Here is a 19,894-nt window from a genome sequence, read left to right on the forward strand (position 1 = left end):
CCCTCCACCACTGGCTTTTTTACAACTTTTTTTTTTTTTTTTTTTTTTTTTTTAGGGCGCACAACTACAATGGTCATTAGCACCCAGACTAAGTTAGGAATGCACCACGAGGCACAAGGTTAAAACAGCAACTAAAAGGGACAACACTATATAAGACGTAGTAACAGGCATAGGATTAAAAAAACACAGCATAATCAAATGTCCTTAGACAGGTTTGTCAAGTTGACAAAATGAAGAACGCGAGCAGCTGCTCCTAGGTCATCCACTAAAATGGCATCCAGAGTACATGGCAGGCCAAGATCAAAACGCAGTGTAGTAAAATCCGGACAGGACGATAAATTGTCGCTGACAGTCAGCAATTGCCCACATGGGCAGAACGGCGCCGGTGCAGCCGTCAGCAGATGGCGATGGCTGAACCAGCAGTGTCCAATTCGTAACCGGTCCAAAACGACCTCCTCCCGCTGAGAAGGGCGTGAGGAGGACGTCCAAGCCGCGGGAAGAGGTTTCAAGGCCTGAAGCTTGTTGTCCGTAAGTGCAGCCCAATCGGCATGCCACAGCGATAAAATGCGCCGACAAATGACCCTGCTACAATCTGATGAAGGGACACAACAAGAAGCCGTCCGAGGCTGGAGAATCGCAGCCTTGGCCGCGGCATCTGCAGCTTCATTCCCAGGGATACTGACATGGCCAGGAACCCACATAAAGCTAACCGGAGAACCGTCGTCCACCAGCTGCTGAAGAGAGCGTTGGATCCGGTGCACGAAAGGGTGAACCGGATATGGGTCACTGAGGCTTTGGATGGCACTCAGGGAATCGGAGCAGATGACATAAGCAGAATGCCGGTGGCGGCAGATGTAAAGAACAGCCTGGTAGAGGGCAAAGAGCTCAGCTGTGAAGACCAAACAATGGCCATGGAGCCAGTATTTGAAACTTTGTGCCCCGACAATAAAAGAACACCCAACCCCGTCATTGGTCTTAGAGCCATCTGTATAAATGAAGGTCATATTAATGAACTTCAAACGAAGTTCGACAAAACGGGAGTGGTATACCGAACCAAGGGTAACCTCCTTTGGGAGCGAGCTGAGGTCAAGGCGAACGTGAACCTGAGCCTGGAGCCAAGGTCGCGTGTGGCTCTCGCCCACTCTAAAGGTTGCAGGGAGTGAAAAATCAAGGTGTTGAAGGAGGTGATGAAAGCGAACTCCAGGGGGTAGCAGGGCAGAGACATACAACCCGTATTGACGGTCGAGAGAGTCGTCAAAAAAGGAATGATAAGACGGGTGGTTGGGCATTGACAGTAGCCGACAGGTATACCGACAAAGCAGTATATCGCGCCGGTAGGCGAGTGGCAATGCACCGGCTTCAGTATGAAGACTCTCAACGGAACTAGTATAGAATGCTCCGATCGCAAGACGTAAACCCCGATGTTGTATGGAGTTGAGGCGGCGTAAGATGGACGACCGTGCAGAGGAGTATACGAAGCTCCCATAATCCAGCTTGGAGCGGACGATCGACCGATATAGGCGAAGTAGGACGGTTCGATCCGCTTCCCACGACATACCACTGAGAACACGGAGGACATTTAGAGAACGGGTGCAACGGGCAGCCAAATATGACACATGTGGAGACCAGCTAAGTTTCCTGTCAAATGTAAGACCTAAAAATTTTGTTGTCTCCACGAATGGGAGAGCAACGGGACCGAGTCGTAAGGACGTTGGGAGAAACTCTTTGTAGCACCAGAAGTTAATACAGACCGTCTTTTCGGCAGAAAAACGGAAGCCATTGGCGACAGTCCAGGAGTAAAGACGGTCAAGAGAACGCTGAAGACAGCGCTCCAGGAAACATGTACGCTGCGCGCTGCAATAGATGGTAAAATAGTCCACGAAAAGGGAGCCTGATACATCAGCTGGGAGGCAATCCATTATTGGATTGATCGCTATGGCAAAGAGAGCAACGCTCAAAACTGAGCCTTGTGGCATCCCATTCTCCCGGGGAAAGGTGTCTGACAGGACAGAACCCACACATACCCTGAACTGTCGATCCATTAAAAAGGAACGAATAAAAAGAAGGAGGCGACCGCGAAGGCCCCATGTATGCATGGTGCGGAGAATGCCCGCCCTCCAACAGGTGTCGTAAGCCTTCTCCAAATCAAAGAACACAGCCGCGGTTGGGCGCTTCCGCAATAAGTTATTCATAATGAAGGTCGACAAGGTAACCAGATGGTCAACAGCAGAGCGGCGCCTACGAAATCCGCATTTTACATTGGTAAGTAGGCGTCGAGTTTCGAGCAGCCAAACCAAACGAGAGTTAACAATTCGCTGCATCACCTTACAGACACAGCTGGTAAGCGAGATGGGTCGATAACTGGAAGGCAAGTGCTTGTCCTTCCCCGGCTTATTTTTTAAACCTGTGCAGATGGGAGTTACTCATGCTACACATCCTTCACTCCTGTAACCCTTCTGGCCTTAATCTCTGCTAACCCACAGTCCCCACGCCATCCACCCAATAGTTTCCCCTGCCTTTGTCCTATCAACCCTTTCCAATACATGCCTCCCCCCCTCCCCCCGCCCCCCCCCCAATCGTGCACTGAAGCCCTCCAGCTCCAGTACTCATGTGTTTGCCATCCTTCCCTGCTGCATTACTAGCCAACAAACCTGCTGCCTCGCTCTGAGCCACTAACTACCCAACCTCAACCCCTCTTCCTGCCTCCCCCCTACACTTCTCACTCCCCCTCCTCTCTCTCTCTCTCTCTCTCTCTCTCTCTCTCTCTCTCTCCTCCCCCCCTTCTAGTCCACCCAACACAATCCACACCCCACCCTAGTTCACCTATCATAATGCAATCCAGGCACTTCGTGTCCAGTCAGCACATGCATTTCGTGTATTATAGCTTATAAAAGGCTTTATTCCATAAGCTAGCAGTTTTCTTTCTCTTCTGTATGTGTGTGTGCCTGTGAAGTACTCAATGCTGCTGCTATTTAGTGAGTGGACTGCTTCGCTCTTAAATTACATTCTACCAGAAATTTCGTTATTACCAAATGATAACACTTACAGCAGCTGCTGCTGCAGTATTCATCCAAAAATGGATGTACATAAAATGCTGGCACTTATGTCAACTGGTTTAAGAAAGGGCAAAGATGGAGGAAAGGACAAACATGGAAGCCAGTGCACATTTGCAAGAGCACAAACAGGGCTAGAGATGTAGAGTTGTATCTGTTTTTAGCCTCTGATTTATCAGAGGGATACTTTATGATCAAGAGCAAATCAGATTGTGAATGTCAATTGTTGTATTGCTGTACAGTTTTTTTTTTTTTTTTTTTAGTCATCCACCTTGTCTTAAGTTGGGTACTCATCATAGTACACAGCACACACTCTACTTCATACAGAGTGATGCCAAGTTTGGCTGAGGCACACTTGAAAAGATGAACAAGTAATTTGACTGTGGGCTAGTTTAAAAAAAATTCCAAGATGTTTCTCCCTTATGTGGTAGCATTAAGTTACTAAATTGAAGGCATTCAAAAATAAGACGTGTTTGGGATGCACAGCCGCAGCATAAAGCAAATGTATTGTGCCAATACTGGAGCAGTGAATGTTAGAATAAATGCTGCCTTTTAACTAGCTTGTTGTTTGCTATTATAATCATATTTCTGACAAGATTCATAACTTCCCATTACACCCAATATATTTATAGTTATATTTACAATGCGCAACCTTACTAAAGTTTAGGGAGTAGTACAGCTGTGTAACAACACAATATTCTGTATGGAATTGTGAGGTGTAATGATTACCCTTGAGGTTGGTCCTGAGGGAATAAAAATAAAAATTGCGAAGCACAATATGGGGGTGGGGAGTAAGGAGGGTGTGCAATTGGTTCAGACTTTAGGTTTCACAGAGCAACTTCAGTTGCACATGAGGAGTGTGGATGAGCATTGTAATGTTGCAAGAGTGTAGGCACCAGGCCACCTCTAACAAGACAAACTCGACATAGGTGGTGTTTTAGAGTCTCTGTTTTCTGAAAAGAATTTATGATTGCACCTCATACCAGATAATCAGTCACATAAACTTGAGCATCCCAAAACACAGACAAAAGAATTTTTTGCAGATGGTTGTGTTTTGAACTTTTTTGCCTGAAGAAAAGATGTTTGATGATATTCAGCACTCTCTCTCTCTCTCTCTCTCTCTCTCTCTCTCTCTTTTTTCCTTTTTCTTTTTTTTTTTTTTTTTTCCTGCATCCTAATGATGGATCCATGACTCGTTCCCCACCACAATATTCAAAAGGAAGTCATCTCCTTCATCGTGGTGCTACTGCAGAAGTTGCTTATTTTGAATCAAATTGTCAATTAGTTTGAGGCGTTTATTGTCTGTGTGGCACTGACTGGACATCCACAGTGTGTTTCATTAACAATTATATAACAATTACGGATTTTCCAGGTTTGCAATCATAGAATTTTATTACCCAGTGATTTACAGAAAACCTATCAACAGCATCGCCACCTAAACAGCCTTTAAATGAGGATGAATCTCATTAGGAGTAGCTTTTTCAGCAGTTAAAACTCCGATAACAGCACACTGTTTAACTAGGACTGTCATAGCACTAGAACACATCTCCATACTTCCACTACTCTAAATGCATGAGATGAACACAATGCATTCAAACTGCACAAGCCTATGGAGAGGGACATTACCTTCCATATGACACATGGCATGTTTCTTGTAGTAATTTAGGTCGTATTCCACAAGCATGTGTGCATTACTTTTCAAGCCTACCCTCGTACTATATGGTATGAGTCACACAAGTGTTTTGTAATCAATCTCCTTTGTACAGTGATTGAATTTTCCCAGAACCCTGTCTATTAACCAAAATCTGCCATCTTTTACCTCTGACTGAACTTGCGTATCATTATACAAAATTAAGGAGTAAAGGAGACAAATAACTGAACTTTCTTGTGTGCCTGTCGATGATTCAACAGTTCTAATGTTCAATCAGTGGTCTCCTTTAAACCTAAATTATTTACATTCGGCCAGAACTTTCCTTACTATACCTGTGTAATCATTACATTTCACATCCCTACAAGTATTTGTATGAGTTGACCAATTTCAGTTGTGTCTCATTGATATTGTGCTCAAATGAGACTAAGTGTAGTATTTTGGAACACTGAAAGCAAGTTACCAGTTTTCACATCACTTTAAAATCTTATCAGGATTGGCCTGGACATTTTGGTAGCTTTTTTAGGCCTTCCTTCATTATAGGTAACTGCATCTCGTGCAAAAAGAGAGAGGTTATTATTAATTTTGTTTGTTGGAATGTTAATACACAAAATGAACAACAGGAGTCCCAAACATTTCCCTAGGGCACCCTTAAATTTACTTCTACTTCTGTTGGCGACTCTCCATTAATGAGAACATGCTGTTCCCTCACCTCAAGGAAATCCTCAATTTAGTCAGAAATTTTGTTTCATACTCTGTATCATTTTACTTTCATTATTAAGTGTTGGTCTGGAACTAAGTCAAATGCTTTTCAGAAGTCAAGAAATATTGCATTTACCTGACTGCCTTGGTCCGTTGTTTTTCAGGATATTGTGTGAGGAAAGATAAATTTGATTTTGAATGGGTGGTATTTTCTGAGTTAATGGGGACTGGCATGGAGAAAGTCATTCAGTTCAAGACACATCAATATGTTTGAGCACAGAATATATGTCAAAGTTCTACAATATGTAGATATCAATGACAGTGATCAGTAGATTAGTACTTCACTTCAGCTGCCTTTCTTGTAGATGGGTAGCAACTGTGCTTTTTTCCTTCAGTCTCATATTATCCAACAAGTGGCAGCTGAAACGTGCTCAGAACATGTCCAGAAACTTGGCAGGGTGACTTAAGCCCTGATTGTGAGAGATTTTAAGGTTTTAAATAATGGAGGGAGTACTTACACTTACTATATGCATAGCTGAGGGATTGTGTGATAGACAGCTAGATAAAAAAGATTGAGATAAGTTCTATGCTTACTAACAATGACCTTCCTCGGAGCTAATAGCGTGCATATGGTCCCCTCCCCCATGCCCTCCCCATCCCTCCCTACCTACCTACCCACACACACACACACACACACACACACACACACACACACACACACACACACAAACCTGCACTGGACTGCAGTACCATTTTTGTTAGTCTGTTAGCTCTGAGGAAGGACTTTGTACAGATGCTTTCAGTGTCTTTTATGGGCTTATCAACTGCTTAACACCTAATTAATATGTTAAGTGGTTAGTTTATTTACATCCTTTCCATTACTTGAATTCCATGCAGAATTTCCCAGTATCATATAAATATTTAACAAATAATGAGCTTCGTATGCCAATCATAATTTCTGTTGGCCCCACACACAGCATTTCTCTTGTTGGCAAGAATCAAAGCAGTTGTGGACAGTAAAATAGCTGTTAGTGACTACCCATCAGAGACAGCTAATAAGAACCTGCTAACTACAACCAATCCTGACAGCTAATTACAGGTAGATCACTCTTGAATGAAACCTACACTCAGTAAACCACTGATACAAACCCTGAGAAAGTTGCTTGATAACAATTTCACTCCTTTTTTTTCCTTTACTGATCAATGCTCCAGGAATAAAATAACTGATCAAGTGCCTCTTTGTGTGCTTTAAACTTCTGATAGATTATTTCAATTTTCATGAAGAACGTATGAAGGCAAGAGAAAAGTAACTTTGTAATTAAAATCATCTGAAGGCTTAAGTTTTATTTACTAATTTGCATTACAGATATTTCCCATCTCTGCTGCTGTAACCTCAGGTGGAGGCCAGTGTGCTTTTCATCTTCAGTGCTTTTACAGCTACATATGTACCAGAGAGAACAAGTCTAACATTGAGGATTGCATACCTTAAACACCAAGGTGATCAGTGTTATTACCAACTTCCTTCATTCCTGCTGTAGTTCCATGAATATGACAAGTTTCATGGCTGTGATCGCTTCTTACTCATAGACTCGTTCTCTCTTACCGAGGCATGCAAGAGTATTAGACTAGTCATGACTTACTATGGAAGATGAGTGTATATCTTGCTGTTGTAAAATAGCACTGACACGTCGAAATGATTTATTGTCAGGATATGCTGGCCTCAAACAGAGCTATGTTTTGAGTGATTTTGCACGGTATAAGATGAAAATTGAGTGATGCAATGTATACAATTGTAAATGTGCACCACTTGAGGAAGAATGATGCCTGGAAAAAGTTTGATATTACATTCCATGCTCCAGACAAAAAACATACAAAGTTTGACCAATTCAAAGAAAATGGTTGTATTCTTGTTTATTCCGCCTCCACCAGCAGACACATATGTGTTCCGTCAAACGAAAACTGGACACAGATCATCACTGTTATGTTCCTGTGAACAAAAAGCATGATATTTGTGTGATCTTTTGGCTATGACAACTTGCGTTTATGGGCTAATAGCAAGTTGTGTAGTTTATCATTCATTTCTGCAACCTTTTTGTAGACTGCTGTAAATTTATTTTAATAATTAATGACCATTTAGAAGGAGAGACTAAATATATAATTCAGAACAGTCTTTGAAAGTTTCATTCAAGTATATACACACAAACGAGCCAATGGCCTTGCCATAGTGGTAACACCAGTTACAGTCTGATCACCAAAGTTAAGTGCTGTCGGGCATGGCTAGCACTTGGAAGGGTCACTGTCCAAGTCTGTTGAAGAAGCCAGGTGCACTCAACCCTTGTGAGGCCAATTAAGGAGCTACCTGATTGAGAAGTAGTGGCTCCAGTCACGAAAACTGGCAATGGCCAAGAGTGCACTGTGCTGGCCACATGCCCCTCCACATCCACATCTAGTGATGCCAATCGGCTGAGGATGACACGTAGGCCAGTCGGTACCACTGAGCATCCCGAGGTCTGATCGCACACACACACACACACACACACACACACACACACACACACACACACACACACACACACGTACCAACAGAACAATATTCACTGCTAACCAGTCAGTCATTTTATTGATATATAATAATCAGCTGGCCAATGGTTGTGTATGTAGCAGCAATGCCTTGAGTTCTTGATTATAGTTACAAACTCGTGTACTCTCCCCCCTTTTTATACTGGCATTGTCCACTTGTACCCAAAAACATACTCTAGTGGTGAGTTTTCAGTTAAATGGGTAGTAGGGGAGGCTCACAAGCCAAGTCTCTGAGCATATGGCGATGGCAAATTCAGAGATGACATCAAACAATTCACCGGTAAGTTTAAGGGAAGTACACACAGTTCCTTTCTGATCTCTAGTACATACCCTTTATTCCAAAGGTAAACAATCTTCAGTGCTACTTCAGACCATGTACCTCTTCCAGTGTGTTTCTGATTCATTCATAATAACAAACTTTCAAATGAAAAGTTCGATAACAAAAAAAGTCTTTTGTTGTCCACAAAAAAAGAGATGGTGGGTGAGGAGTCCCCAGGAGCTGCTACAACCACACCTCAGATGGATGTCAGGTGCAAGAAACACACTGACCAATAAAGTCGTTTGGCCTAATTCCTTACAAATTTTTAGAAACTTGTCAGGTTTATAAAATGACCTTTGCAACACTCACATATTCCCATTTATACATTAAAAAACATGTTCTCAATGAAATCAAGTAATATTTTACTCAGTACTCTTTCCAACACATTTGTTTTGACAACACTGCCCAAGGAGATATAATTGTGAGTACCTGATTATGCAGTCTGTGGGTGTCGATAGCGGTATCATCTATCCTTTCAGCATTTTTGAAACTTAACGTTCCAAAGCCTATGAACTCTCACCACAGAAATCTAACATTGTAAAACATCTTATCCCAGATATTTCAAATGAAGAAGGATCTGTTCCTCTGTATTCCCAAAATGGATATGTTCTTCATGTGTTCTTACTCCAGAATTGGCATTACAATGATTTTCTGTTTTGAACACGATCTGTATATTTTCTCAGCAGCTGAAATTTGAGCAGAATGAAACAACTGCATAGTACATCGTTATGCTGCACTACAATGTGTTATTACCTTTTCTAAAAGTTGAAATATGTCAAATTTATGTCACAGTGTTGAATGTTGGCATATTTTACCTGTTTGGCTGCTGATAAGGGAAACTTCAGCATAGGGGTTTTAAATTCTCTGCTATCTTTCTGCTCATTGCTGTCAGTGTTGCCACTATTCAGTAAGTTGAGACAGTTGCACACAAATACAATAACATTATCATTGCAACATGCACACTTACCTCATAAAGCAGATGTAGCGCATAATGCAACAAAGGCAACGATAAGAAAAGTGATGCAGATGAATTTGTTGGGGTGGCACTCTCATGTGATTTCTCAGAACTTGGTGGTGGAGGTGGGTGTAAACCAAGCATTGTTGTGACGCTGGCAGCAAGAGTCCGATGATGATCTGAACGCAACAGATACTCCCAATCCTCTGAAGAACCCATGTCTGAGCTTCGACGTTTTTTAGCATGCTGTTGTAGGTGATGAAACCCATCAGACCCCGTTGAATCAGGTCCATCACGTTGAGCTCGCATCACAGGCACTTGCTCAACATCGTAGCCTATCATATCTAAGAACAAAAGAAGCCAAAAGTTGGCAATTATACTCTACAATCCACCAACTGATGGAATTATACCACCAATATAAATAACAAAACTGTGTGTGTGTGTGTGTGTGTGTGTGTGTGTGTGTGTGATTTTGCACCAAATAACTGAAAATATTATCACCTTTTTGTTTTTTGCAGATTTGCAATCCGAGTACATGTAAATAAAAAAAATATAATAATAACGTTAAAACAGATACTCTGTCAACTATCAAAATTACCCTGAAGCAAATTTGAGTCTGAAAATGGAGACTTTTCTGCCAGATTTTTAAATTCATTTAAACATGTATCCAGGAATATGTAAATAAAAGGTTTCAATTAACAAGATGTAGCTTTGCAATTACTGTATGTCGATAATTCTATGAATTCAGCGGCAAGAGTGATGATGAAACTTTCATGGCAGATTAAAACTGTGTGTCGGACCGAGACTCGAACTCGAGACCTTTGCCTTTCGCGGGCGAGTGCTCTACTGGCAGAAAGTAAAGCTGTGAGGACGGGACGTGAGTCGTGCTTGGGAAGCTCAGATGGTAGAGCACTTGCCCGCGAAAGGCAAAGGTCCCGAGTTCGAGTCTCGGTCCAGCACACAGTTTTAATCTGCCAGGAAAATTTCATAACAGTGCACACTCCGCTGCAGAGTGAAATTCTCATTCAAGAGTGATGATGGTCGACAGCAAAACAACCTACTACAGCATTCTAACAACAGTGAGCGAGATTATGCTAATATATTCCTGTAAGTTAGTCTTTTAGGTCTATTCTATTAGATATTTATTGAACATTTGAAAGATTTGCATTTTGGAGGCAATTTATTGATTTATTTCCTATGGGACAAAAGTTCCTACTCAATCAACATGTTTCACACATTATACCACAGAATATTTGACAGTGTATTTTCCAACAAAGCAATAAATTAAAATATTTCAATTATTTAATTTGTGATTCTAGGATGGATAAATGTCCATTAATGTCATTTATATTCTTTAACACACTCCAGAATAACAAATTACATGTGTAATTTTAACAGCATCGTATCAGCCATAACTCCCCATAAATCAAGAACCTTAAAGGGTTGGGTGGCTTGTATGCCTCAACAATACAGACAGCAACACCACAGGTGCAACTGCATCACAGGGATATCAGTGGAGAGGCCAGACTACCATATGGTACCCGAAAGGGGGGCTGCACCCTTTTCAGTAGTTCCGTGGGCAAGTGTCTTGACAATTGACTGAACTGGCTTGTACTATCAGACAACCCAGCCTTGCTATGTTGGTATTGCTAAAAGCTGAAATCATGGGAAAACTGTAGCCATTACATTTCAGCAGGACATGTAGCTCTAATGTATGGCTCATGATGATAACATTCTCTGTGGGGGTAAAACAGTTCCCCATTTGGATCTCTGGACAGAGACCACTCAGTAAGACGTAGTCAGGATAAACAATTAATGGAAGTGAAATGTGGCTGATAAACAGTTAAGCCAAGAAGAAAATAAAAGCTTCTGAATTATGGTGCTACAGGAAAATGCAGAAGATTAGATGAGTAGTTTCGATAACTTAACAAGCAGGTGATGAATTGAATTGACAAGAAAAGAAATTTATGGTATAGCTTGACACAAAGGAGGGATAAATTCATAGGACATGACCTGAATCATCAATATAGTAATGCAGGGAACTGTGGGGGTTAAAAATTGTAGAGGGACCAAGGCTTGGCTACAGTGAACTGGTTCAAATAGATGTACCGTATTTACCCGATTATATAGCAAGTTTTTTCCCCACTTTCATCATTCAAAAAATACGAGGTTATCTTAAATTCACAGATAAAATTACTGCTGCTGGGATTAACATTTTATGTTGTTTAATAGATGAACAGGGGTCGTTTTACATCTACAGATGGAGCTTCGACTATTGAGGTCATGTGCAGTTTTTGAAGGATTCAGAAGTCAGGGATGGACAAACGACACTCATGTATGAACAGGCTTAAGATTTTCATACACGCTAAAGCACTCAATACAGTTTCGACGTTCCTCGAACAATCATGTGTGATTTGAAACGCATGGTGCTAGGTACAAGGGATATGCAAGAAACTATGAACTAGCCACTATGACAATCTGTTGTTCTGTTTAAAATTTGACAATTTTGTGAAAAAAAGGAGGAAATAGCATTAAATTCAATCATCTTACCAACTCTTCTTGTATTTGGACAGCTTTGCAATAAAAGTTCTCACTCATGTACAGGTACCACGTACAAACATTAGTGCAGCTTTTTAAGTAAAGGTAACATTCCAAAAGGGAAATTTTGTTCTTCAAAAAACATTACTTGATTCAGAACTCAGATCAATATTTTATTTGATTATGAGAGACTGTAATGATGTACTATGTGGGTTCCACATGAGAAATTTGGTCAGTGTTTGCATATTAGAATAGTAGGTAAAACCAGCTTTAATCAGCTTAAGAACATGATGGTGAAATTCGGATGAAACAAGAAGGAAAATTAACCAGAATGAAATGTCTAAAAACTAAATAAGTCATATTCAACTGAATAACTGATGTTGCGAGAATAAAATACAGCAGCAAGACCTGTCTGGAGATAGTCCAACAGATGTCAGTACATTGAAGGACGAGAGGAAGTTTGAGAATTGGACTGAATTGTGATTGCGATCTTTTATTTATGTATTACTTGCTGTTGTTCCACGTGTCTCACACCAGAGAAAATATTGCAGTCCATGTTTCACATTTGCTCACGGACAACACTACAGAAGGGTTAGAGAGGGAACAGTGATTCAAGATTGTCTTAGAACTAGATGAGTGCTGGGAGAGAAGTAGTGAGCAAGCAACAATTGAAACCATGTTACCAACCCTGGGAATCTATACCGTGTACTTTGGTTTTAGGAACTTCTATCATAGTCAGAACTGAGTAGACTTTAAAATGAGACAAACTGTCAACAATAGTATTCATTTCTGCAGGAGACGGTACAAGTCTTGATAGTCACCAGTGGTGTATTTGTGTGTTTCATGCTGCAATGTTTCGACATTCACCGCAACATATGATGGGAACAAAAGGGGGTGAGACAGCTGTGGATTCTGCACAGCTGATGAAAGAGCGGCAGGCAGCAAGAGACACTGTAACATTCTTGTCAGTATAGTATCGAAACCTGATATGTACGCAGATAAAAACAGCTTTGTTGTCAGATTCCAAAGTAACACAACCTCTGAAATCACAACAACATATTCAGAAGAAACATCCAAATGTTTGTGACAATGATGATATAAATTTCGCTGGTTTGCTATTAGGTTGATGACAAAGTATTGATACCACAGACAATGGGGTTATTGCGTAAAAAATGAGGAAAAGAATACGAACTACAAATTGATATAAACCATTTATTTTGTTTATTTTATTTCTCGTCACATTATCAAAATGCAGATGATCAATAAATGGCATAAATTTAGAATGGATATAATGTTAAGGCAGCTACTTGATGTCAGTAAAATACTCTGTAATTTTGATTAGTCAGAATACGTTAAAAATAAATTTTTCTCAAGATGCCTGTTGAAAAAAGGGGGTCGTTTTATAAACAGGGTCATCTTATACTCAGGTATATGCTGTAAGTTGCAGCAGTTATGCAGATATGAAAAAGTTCGCACAGGTTATATTTAGATGGAGGGTTGCAAACCAGTGTATAGATAGAAGACTACAAAAACAATAGCCATAAACATGTTACAATATTTGAATTGTAAGTGCAAATGCGGAAGTTTTCCACCAATACATGAGCTGAAGATTCAATTCCCAAATGGAGATAATTATTAACAATACATGCCTGATAAAAATTATGGAACACCGGGACAGGGAGGAGGAAACTAAATGCAACTTCACAGGCTGAGAGGAAGTGTGAGATTATTTCAGTGGTTACAACATTGAATCACTTTTACAAATACTTTGGCAGTTGAGCCCACTTATCAGTATGACAATGCACCCCCTCAGGCCTGATGCATGCACTGATTAGGTTGGAAAAGGTGTCATAAAGCTGTTGTAGCCTCTCCTAAGGCAAGCTGGCCACAACTGTAGTAACTGGTCCTTGATATACTGGATACAGGCTCGGGCATGGAGCTAACAATCAAGCTGGACCCACATATGTTCTATTAGGAGCAGACCTAGGAATCTTGCTGGCCATGGGAGTACCCCAACATCACACAGACACTTCATAGAGATACACGCCAAGCACGGACAAACACTACCCTGTTGAAAAATAGCAGCATGACTTTTCACATGAGAAGTAACACTTGAAGATGCAAGATGCCCATGACGTACTGTTGTGCATCAGAGTTCCTTTAATTACTATCAGGCATCACTTGAAGCCTTCCCTGATGGTATCCCGCATTTGACAACAGAAGTAACCCTTCCGTTGCTCTCCACAACATAGGAAGAATGGGGCCACTACCCAGGCAGCCTCCATATTTGCCAATGAAAATTATCGTGAGCAGTGCAATGTCATTCATCAGCAGTCCATGCTTCCTGGTCATGGCACCCCTCCAAATGCAGCTGTTTGTGTTGTGGTATTAGCAACATCTTACACATGCACTGGTAATTCTCTGATCCAGCTGCTGCTATTTTCCAACCAATGGTCTAGAATGACACAGAATATTGCAGAGACTCCATTACTTGTTCTCACATGACAGATGGAGATGTGAAGGGGCTAAGATGGGCATGTTGCACAATATGACAATCCTCCCTTGCGGTGGTCACACGCAGTTGACCAGAGCTTTGACAAGTATGCCTGCCCTCACATTCCTATGTCGTCTCACATTAGGTCACTGTCAAATCCTAATTCCCCACAAATCTAGATACTGCATGATTCAACCAGCCACCGAAACAGAGACCTACAATGGTTCCCCTTTCAAACTTCGTCACGTGCTGGTAGCACTGTCTCGCAGAAGTACACGGCATCTCTGTGTCCTTCACAGCAATCACTCAGCAGCTGATGCTGTTCGCACATCTTATATACCCTACTAGGCCTGGTAATAATACTTAACATGAACAACATTAGTGCACTACTCTGGTCACCATTCTACCTGTTACAGGGAAATGCAACACTAATCATGTACTTTTCCACCAATAGCGTGTATGTGTACACTGCCATCTGACCATGTCTTCTGGGTGCTTCACATCTTTCTTTTTGTCAGGCAGTGTAGATAGTATTCTCAACGGACAGCCACTACCTCCCTGATAACTGATCACCTTAACATCACACTTAATGTCTCTTATTTAGAACTTGATCCTCTCCTTGTACATCAAATGTTGAAATAACTTATGAAAATGCAGGTAGTTAACTTCCTCAAAAACTGCTGATATTTCAATGCGTGAACACCACCATTTTCAATGTGCAAATGAAACAGGAGACTTAAACCCATGGTGCGTGGGGCTACGCCAGATATGAACGAAAAGACAGAATATGTGGAAATACACACTGTTATCACCTAGTGCTACCACAAAACCAAAGATAACAACAGTGAAATATTAATTAAAAATGAAAGTAGTACTAATTCTGTCCAGTTGTTTGAACAGGGACACGACAAGATTCCAGGCGGAACTTAAGCAAAAACTTTTGTTTGTATTCAACCCAACAGCTCCCTTAATAGCACTATTCCAGTAACTGAAAATGTGTACCATACTCTCTGTGTTGTTAGCATTTGAAACGCTTACACTCTATACCATCATTCTTTAGCGGTCATTATGGCCTGACCGACGTACCACATTCCACCACAACTGTCAAGTCACCAGTCTTTATACTGGTTTTATGTGGCCCACATGAATTTCTCTCCTATGCCAACTTTTTCATCTCAGAGTAGCATGTCCAACCTACATCTTCAATTATTTGCTGGAGGTGTCCAATCCCTTTCTTCCTCTACAGTTTTTAGCTTCAAAAATCTCCCTCTACAACCATCGAAATTATTCCCCAATGTTTTAATATATGTCCTACCTTCCTGGTAGGGAGCGAAAGGTTATTTACAATTTGTACAGAAACCACATGGTAGTTATAAGAGTCGAGGGGCATGAAAGGGAAGCAGTGGTTGGGGAGGGAGTGAGACAGGGTTGTAGCCTCTCCCCGATGTTATTCAATCTGTATATTGTGCAAGCAGTAAAGGAAACAAAAGAAAAATTCGGAGTAGGTATCAAAATCCATGGAGAAGAAATAAAAACTTTGAGGTTTGCCAATGACATTGTAATTCTGTCAGAGACAGCAAAAGACTTGGAAGAGCAGTTGAACAGAATGGACAGTGTTTTGAAAGGAGGATATAAGATGAACATCAACAAAAGCAAAACAAGAATAATGGAATGTAGTTGAATTAAGTCAGGTGATGCTGAGGGAATTAGATTAGGAAATGAGACACTTAAAGTAGTAAATGAGTTTTGCAATTTGGGGAGCAAAATAACTGATGACGGTCGAAGTAGAGAGGATATAAAATGTAGACTGGCAATGGCAAGGAAAGCGTTTCTGAAGAAGAGAGATTTGTTAACAACGAATATAGATTTAAGTGTCAGGAAGTCGTTTCAAAACATGGACAATAAATAGTTTGGACAAGAAGAGAATAGAAGCTTTTGAAATGTGGTGCTACAGAAGAATGCTGAAGATTGGATGGGTAGATCACATAACTAATCAGGAGGTATTGAATAGAATTGGGGAGAAGAGGAGTTTGTGGCACAACTTGACAAGAAGAAGGGACCGGTTGGTAGGACATGTTCTGAGGCATCAAGGGATCACAAATTTAGCACTGGAGGGCAGCGTGGAGGGTAAAAATCGTAGAGGGAGACCAACAGATGAGTACACTAAGCACATTCAGAGGGATGTAGGTTGCAGTAAGTACTGGGAGATGAAGAAGCTTGCACAGGATAGAATGACATGGAGAGCTGCATCAAACCAGTCTCAGGACTGAAGACCACAACAACACCACCACCTTCCTGTTCCTTCTTTTCCATAAATCCTTTTCCTTGTCATCTCTGCAAAGAACCATCTCATTTCTTACCTTACAGTCCACCTAATTTTCAATGTTCTTCTGTAGCACCACATCTCAAATGCTTCCAATTATCTTTTGTTTCATCTTCTGTCCCAGTAATCACACAGTCCATGTCTCACTGTCACACAATTCTGTGCTCCAAATATATGTTCTCAGAAATTTCTTCCTCATATTAAGACCAATGTTTGATAATAGTAGACTTCTCTTGGCCAGGAATGCCGTTTTTGCTAGTGCTGGTCTGCTTTTTACGCCCTCCTTGCTCCATTCGCAATGGGTTATAACTTTATAACTTTAAAAGGGCCCTAAATTTAGACAGTGCATGAAAAGTGTTTCCTCAGAAAAAGGCCATTACTTTTGTATATGCTATCTACATAAGAAAAGAATGCTGTACACTTAGGGGCCACATCATAATTCTCATTATTCATCAAATTTAGGTTGTTTGATAACACAACCTGCATCTGAGATACCTTTCACTACACTTATTCTGGTGAAAGAAAACTTCTAGGCTGGCTAATCCAGCTGACAACCTTTCAGGGAAATGGGTAGCATGGGCACTGTGAACCAATGTAAGAAGTATCCTTTCACACAGATCTGGATGACGACAGGCATCAGCCTGAATATACAAATCAGAGAGTGGGCTTCCAATAAATGGCATGTCCCAACCTAATATCATTCTTCCTCCTTCCCCTGATATTACTTATTTGTTTTGTGAACTTCTAATTTCCCAATACTTCACACTGTACGCAAAATAAATATCAATCGTTTACACAGCTAACAGTTTCATAGATGAAATATGTTGCATTAAGTTGCAAATATGTTTGTCACAGTACCTGAAATATGCAGTATTCAGCTAAAGATGTTGATGAAATGAACATTATATTAGAGTTTACAATATCATGCACAGTCACCTAAAAGGACACCCAAAAAGAGTTGCCATTCTTGTTGTGGTGCTATGTCTTGTGAACCAGGAGCATTTCTTGAAGCATACCAGCGAACCAGTAGCTGCATTGCCACGTCCTTCTGAAGAACATTCTTCAACACTTTCAAGCAGTTCATAACTGTAAGGACAAAATACATAATATTAATTAACGCTTGTACAATACCTGTTTCTTAAGACATAGGTGTCTATCTCAGTTCAGTTGCCACTTCAGACACTCAAATCATCAACGTACTGTATGTGTGAAACCTGGTCTAATGTAAGAGAGGACCTGACAGCCCAAATCAGATCAGATTAAATGAATATATAAATAAATAAATAAAATAAAAACTTTAGTCTCTACAGGCACCATCAAAGGATGCACTTTGTTGGCAAGTGATTTTTCTTTCCCCCTCCTTCCTCCAGGTCAAGTGACCTTGAATCACATTTCTAACCATCAAAGTGGATTTTACTGTGAGCTCAAGTTGCCCATAAAATACATTCATGCATTTTTGTCATGGCTTGCAAGTAATTACCAAATCGAAGACGCGTGCATAGATCGAATACATGTAGACCACCAACAAGGTCTGGAAATGTCCAACATTGTAGGATATTTTGCTACACAAATGGGAAGACTTTTTGGAAAAATAGAATCTTCATAACTTGTGAAGAAACTGCCTTTTACAGCCACTTTGAAGCACGACATATCAGGACCGGAGGTTTATGTCCTGTATGACTGGAAAGTTGTCTAAAAAAAGTCTCACCCTGCAAATATAGTTCAAAGTAATTCATATAATATTATTTACTTTGTTAAATGCTTTCAGTACAACACTGTTGATCTTAAATAAGATCTAAATGGATGTAAAAACAAAAAAAAAATTGTTCATTACAACAGGATGATAAAAGAATTGTAATAAGCAAGTGAACGAAGTATATAAAGTCTAACAATTAGTCCTCTTTTTTGTTCATGTTTTTTTAAGAACTCCAGAACTTTCCCAAGTTATTTTTTCTTGCTCATTTTACCTCTACAAAAGTTGAAAAAACATGTCTCCGTCACTTGTCAGTCTCTCTCCATCAAAATCATTTTTGAAAAACTTTACAATTTAACATTTTGCTGAATGATTGTTCCAAACTACTCAAGGGTTGCAATCAACCGGCTGAAGACTCAAAGTATGATGCCCCGCCAAATAGTTGAAGTATTTTGAATCTGACATATTATTTATTACCTGGATCACTTTTACTCTAAATTTCCTCAAATTTTAATATGTAGTCATTCACTCCAGAAAACAAAAGCTGAAAATTCAAATAAATACATAAATCTAATTTACCACCAGTTCCCCAAATCCCATAGGATGTCTACCTGTGCTCTAGACTCCGCAAGGGTTTCTTACTAGTTCCTCTCAATCTCTAGTCTGGAGGACATTCATTTTTGATTGAATGTTTCAGTCAGTAAGTGCTGTGGTAACAGATTGCCTAGCTTTTGCCCCAGAATTTGAAGAGTACTCAGGGTACACGTTGAAGCACACAAGGAAATGAAGTAAACAGCTCACAAAATGATTACAAAGAAATTTTTACAGTCCTACAGAAGCTAAGAGAAACAGTCGAAAGCTTCAACATACGAAACAATGCAGAAACTCTGTTAGCCGGGATGCTATCATTTTCATTTCTCTGTTTAAATGAAACAATGGAAAATCCAGAACAGAATATGACAATATTATGAAAATAATAATTGCTAATCACCAAAGAGTGGAGATGCTAAGTCACAGAGAGGCACAACAAAAAGATTGTACAAAAGTAATTTTGGTTGTGTGTGTGTGTGGGGGGGGGGGGGGCGTGCGCGCACGTGCATGCGTGCGTTCACTGCCTGTTTCTGATGGAGGCTTTGTTGGCCAAAAGCTTACGTTCTGACAGTCCTTTTGTTGTGTCTATCTGTGACTCAGCATCTTCACTAATGGTGAGTAGCAACTATTCTTTTCATAATATTGTCATTTCTATGTTTCCTGGATCTCTGGCAACCGGTGCCACATGATGTGAATGATGCCTAAAATTATTTGCAAATGGCAGAATTCACTGAGGTCAATGGGCTCAGAAAGCAAGCATTTTACAAACTGTGTTGGAAGAGAAGTGAACGGAATTCATAGACAAGGCTATAAGATAGGCTAAACGCTTGTGTGAAGAATCTTACATTTCTGTTGAATTTCCAAAACCAATTAGGAGGCAGTACATTTCTAATGATGGAAGTAGAGATGTGCACTTGTCACATGAAGATGATTTAAAATGAAAAATGTTTTCTTCGTTAAATAGAAAAACTGCTGAAATTCGAGAAAAGTTCCAGCAA

The 19,894-nt window shown here is 40.4% G+C and overlaps 1 protein-coding gene across 2 annotated transcripts in view; it reads right to left on the reverse strand.

Moving 5' to 3' along the window:
* The window catches only part of LOC126465310 (anaphase-promoting complex subunit 1), a 335,155-nt gene that overhangs the window by 180,732 nt on the left and 134,529 nt on the right, over positions 1 to 19,894 (reverse strand). For both annotated transcript variants that reach the window (XM_050096297.1, XM_050096296.1), the window contains exons 13-14: positions 17,549 to 17,698; positions 9,270 to 9,601 (exon numbers count right to left, since the gene is read on the reverse strand). In XM_050096297.1, coding sequence (XP_049952254.1) covers positions 9,270 to 9,601; positions 17,549 to 17,698 — 482 coding nt within the window. The remainder of the gene's footprint in view (positions 1 to 9,269; positions 9,602 to 17,548; positions 17,699 to 19,894) is intronic.

The sequence above is a fragment of the Schistocerca serialis genome, chromosome 1 (genome assembly GCF_023864345.2).
Source record: "Schistocerca serialis cubense isolate TAMUIC-IGC-003099 chromosome 1, iqSchSeri2.2, whole genome shotgun sequence".
NCBI lineage: Eukaryota > Metazoa > Arthropoda > Insecta > Orthoptera > Acrididae > Schistocerca > Schistocerca serialis.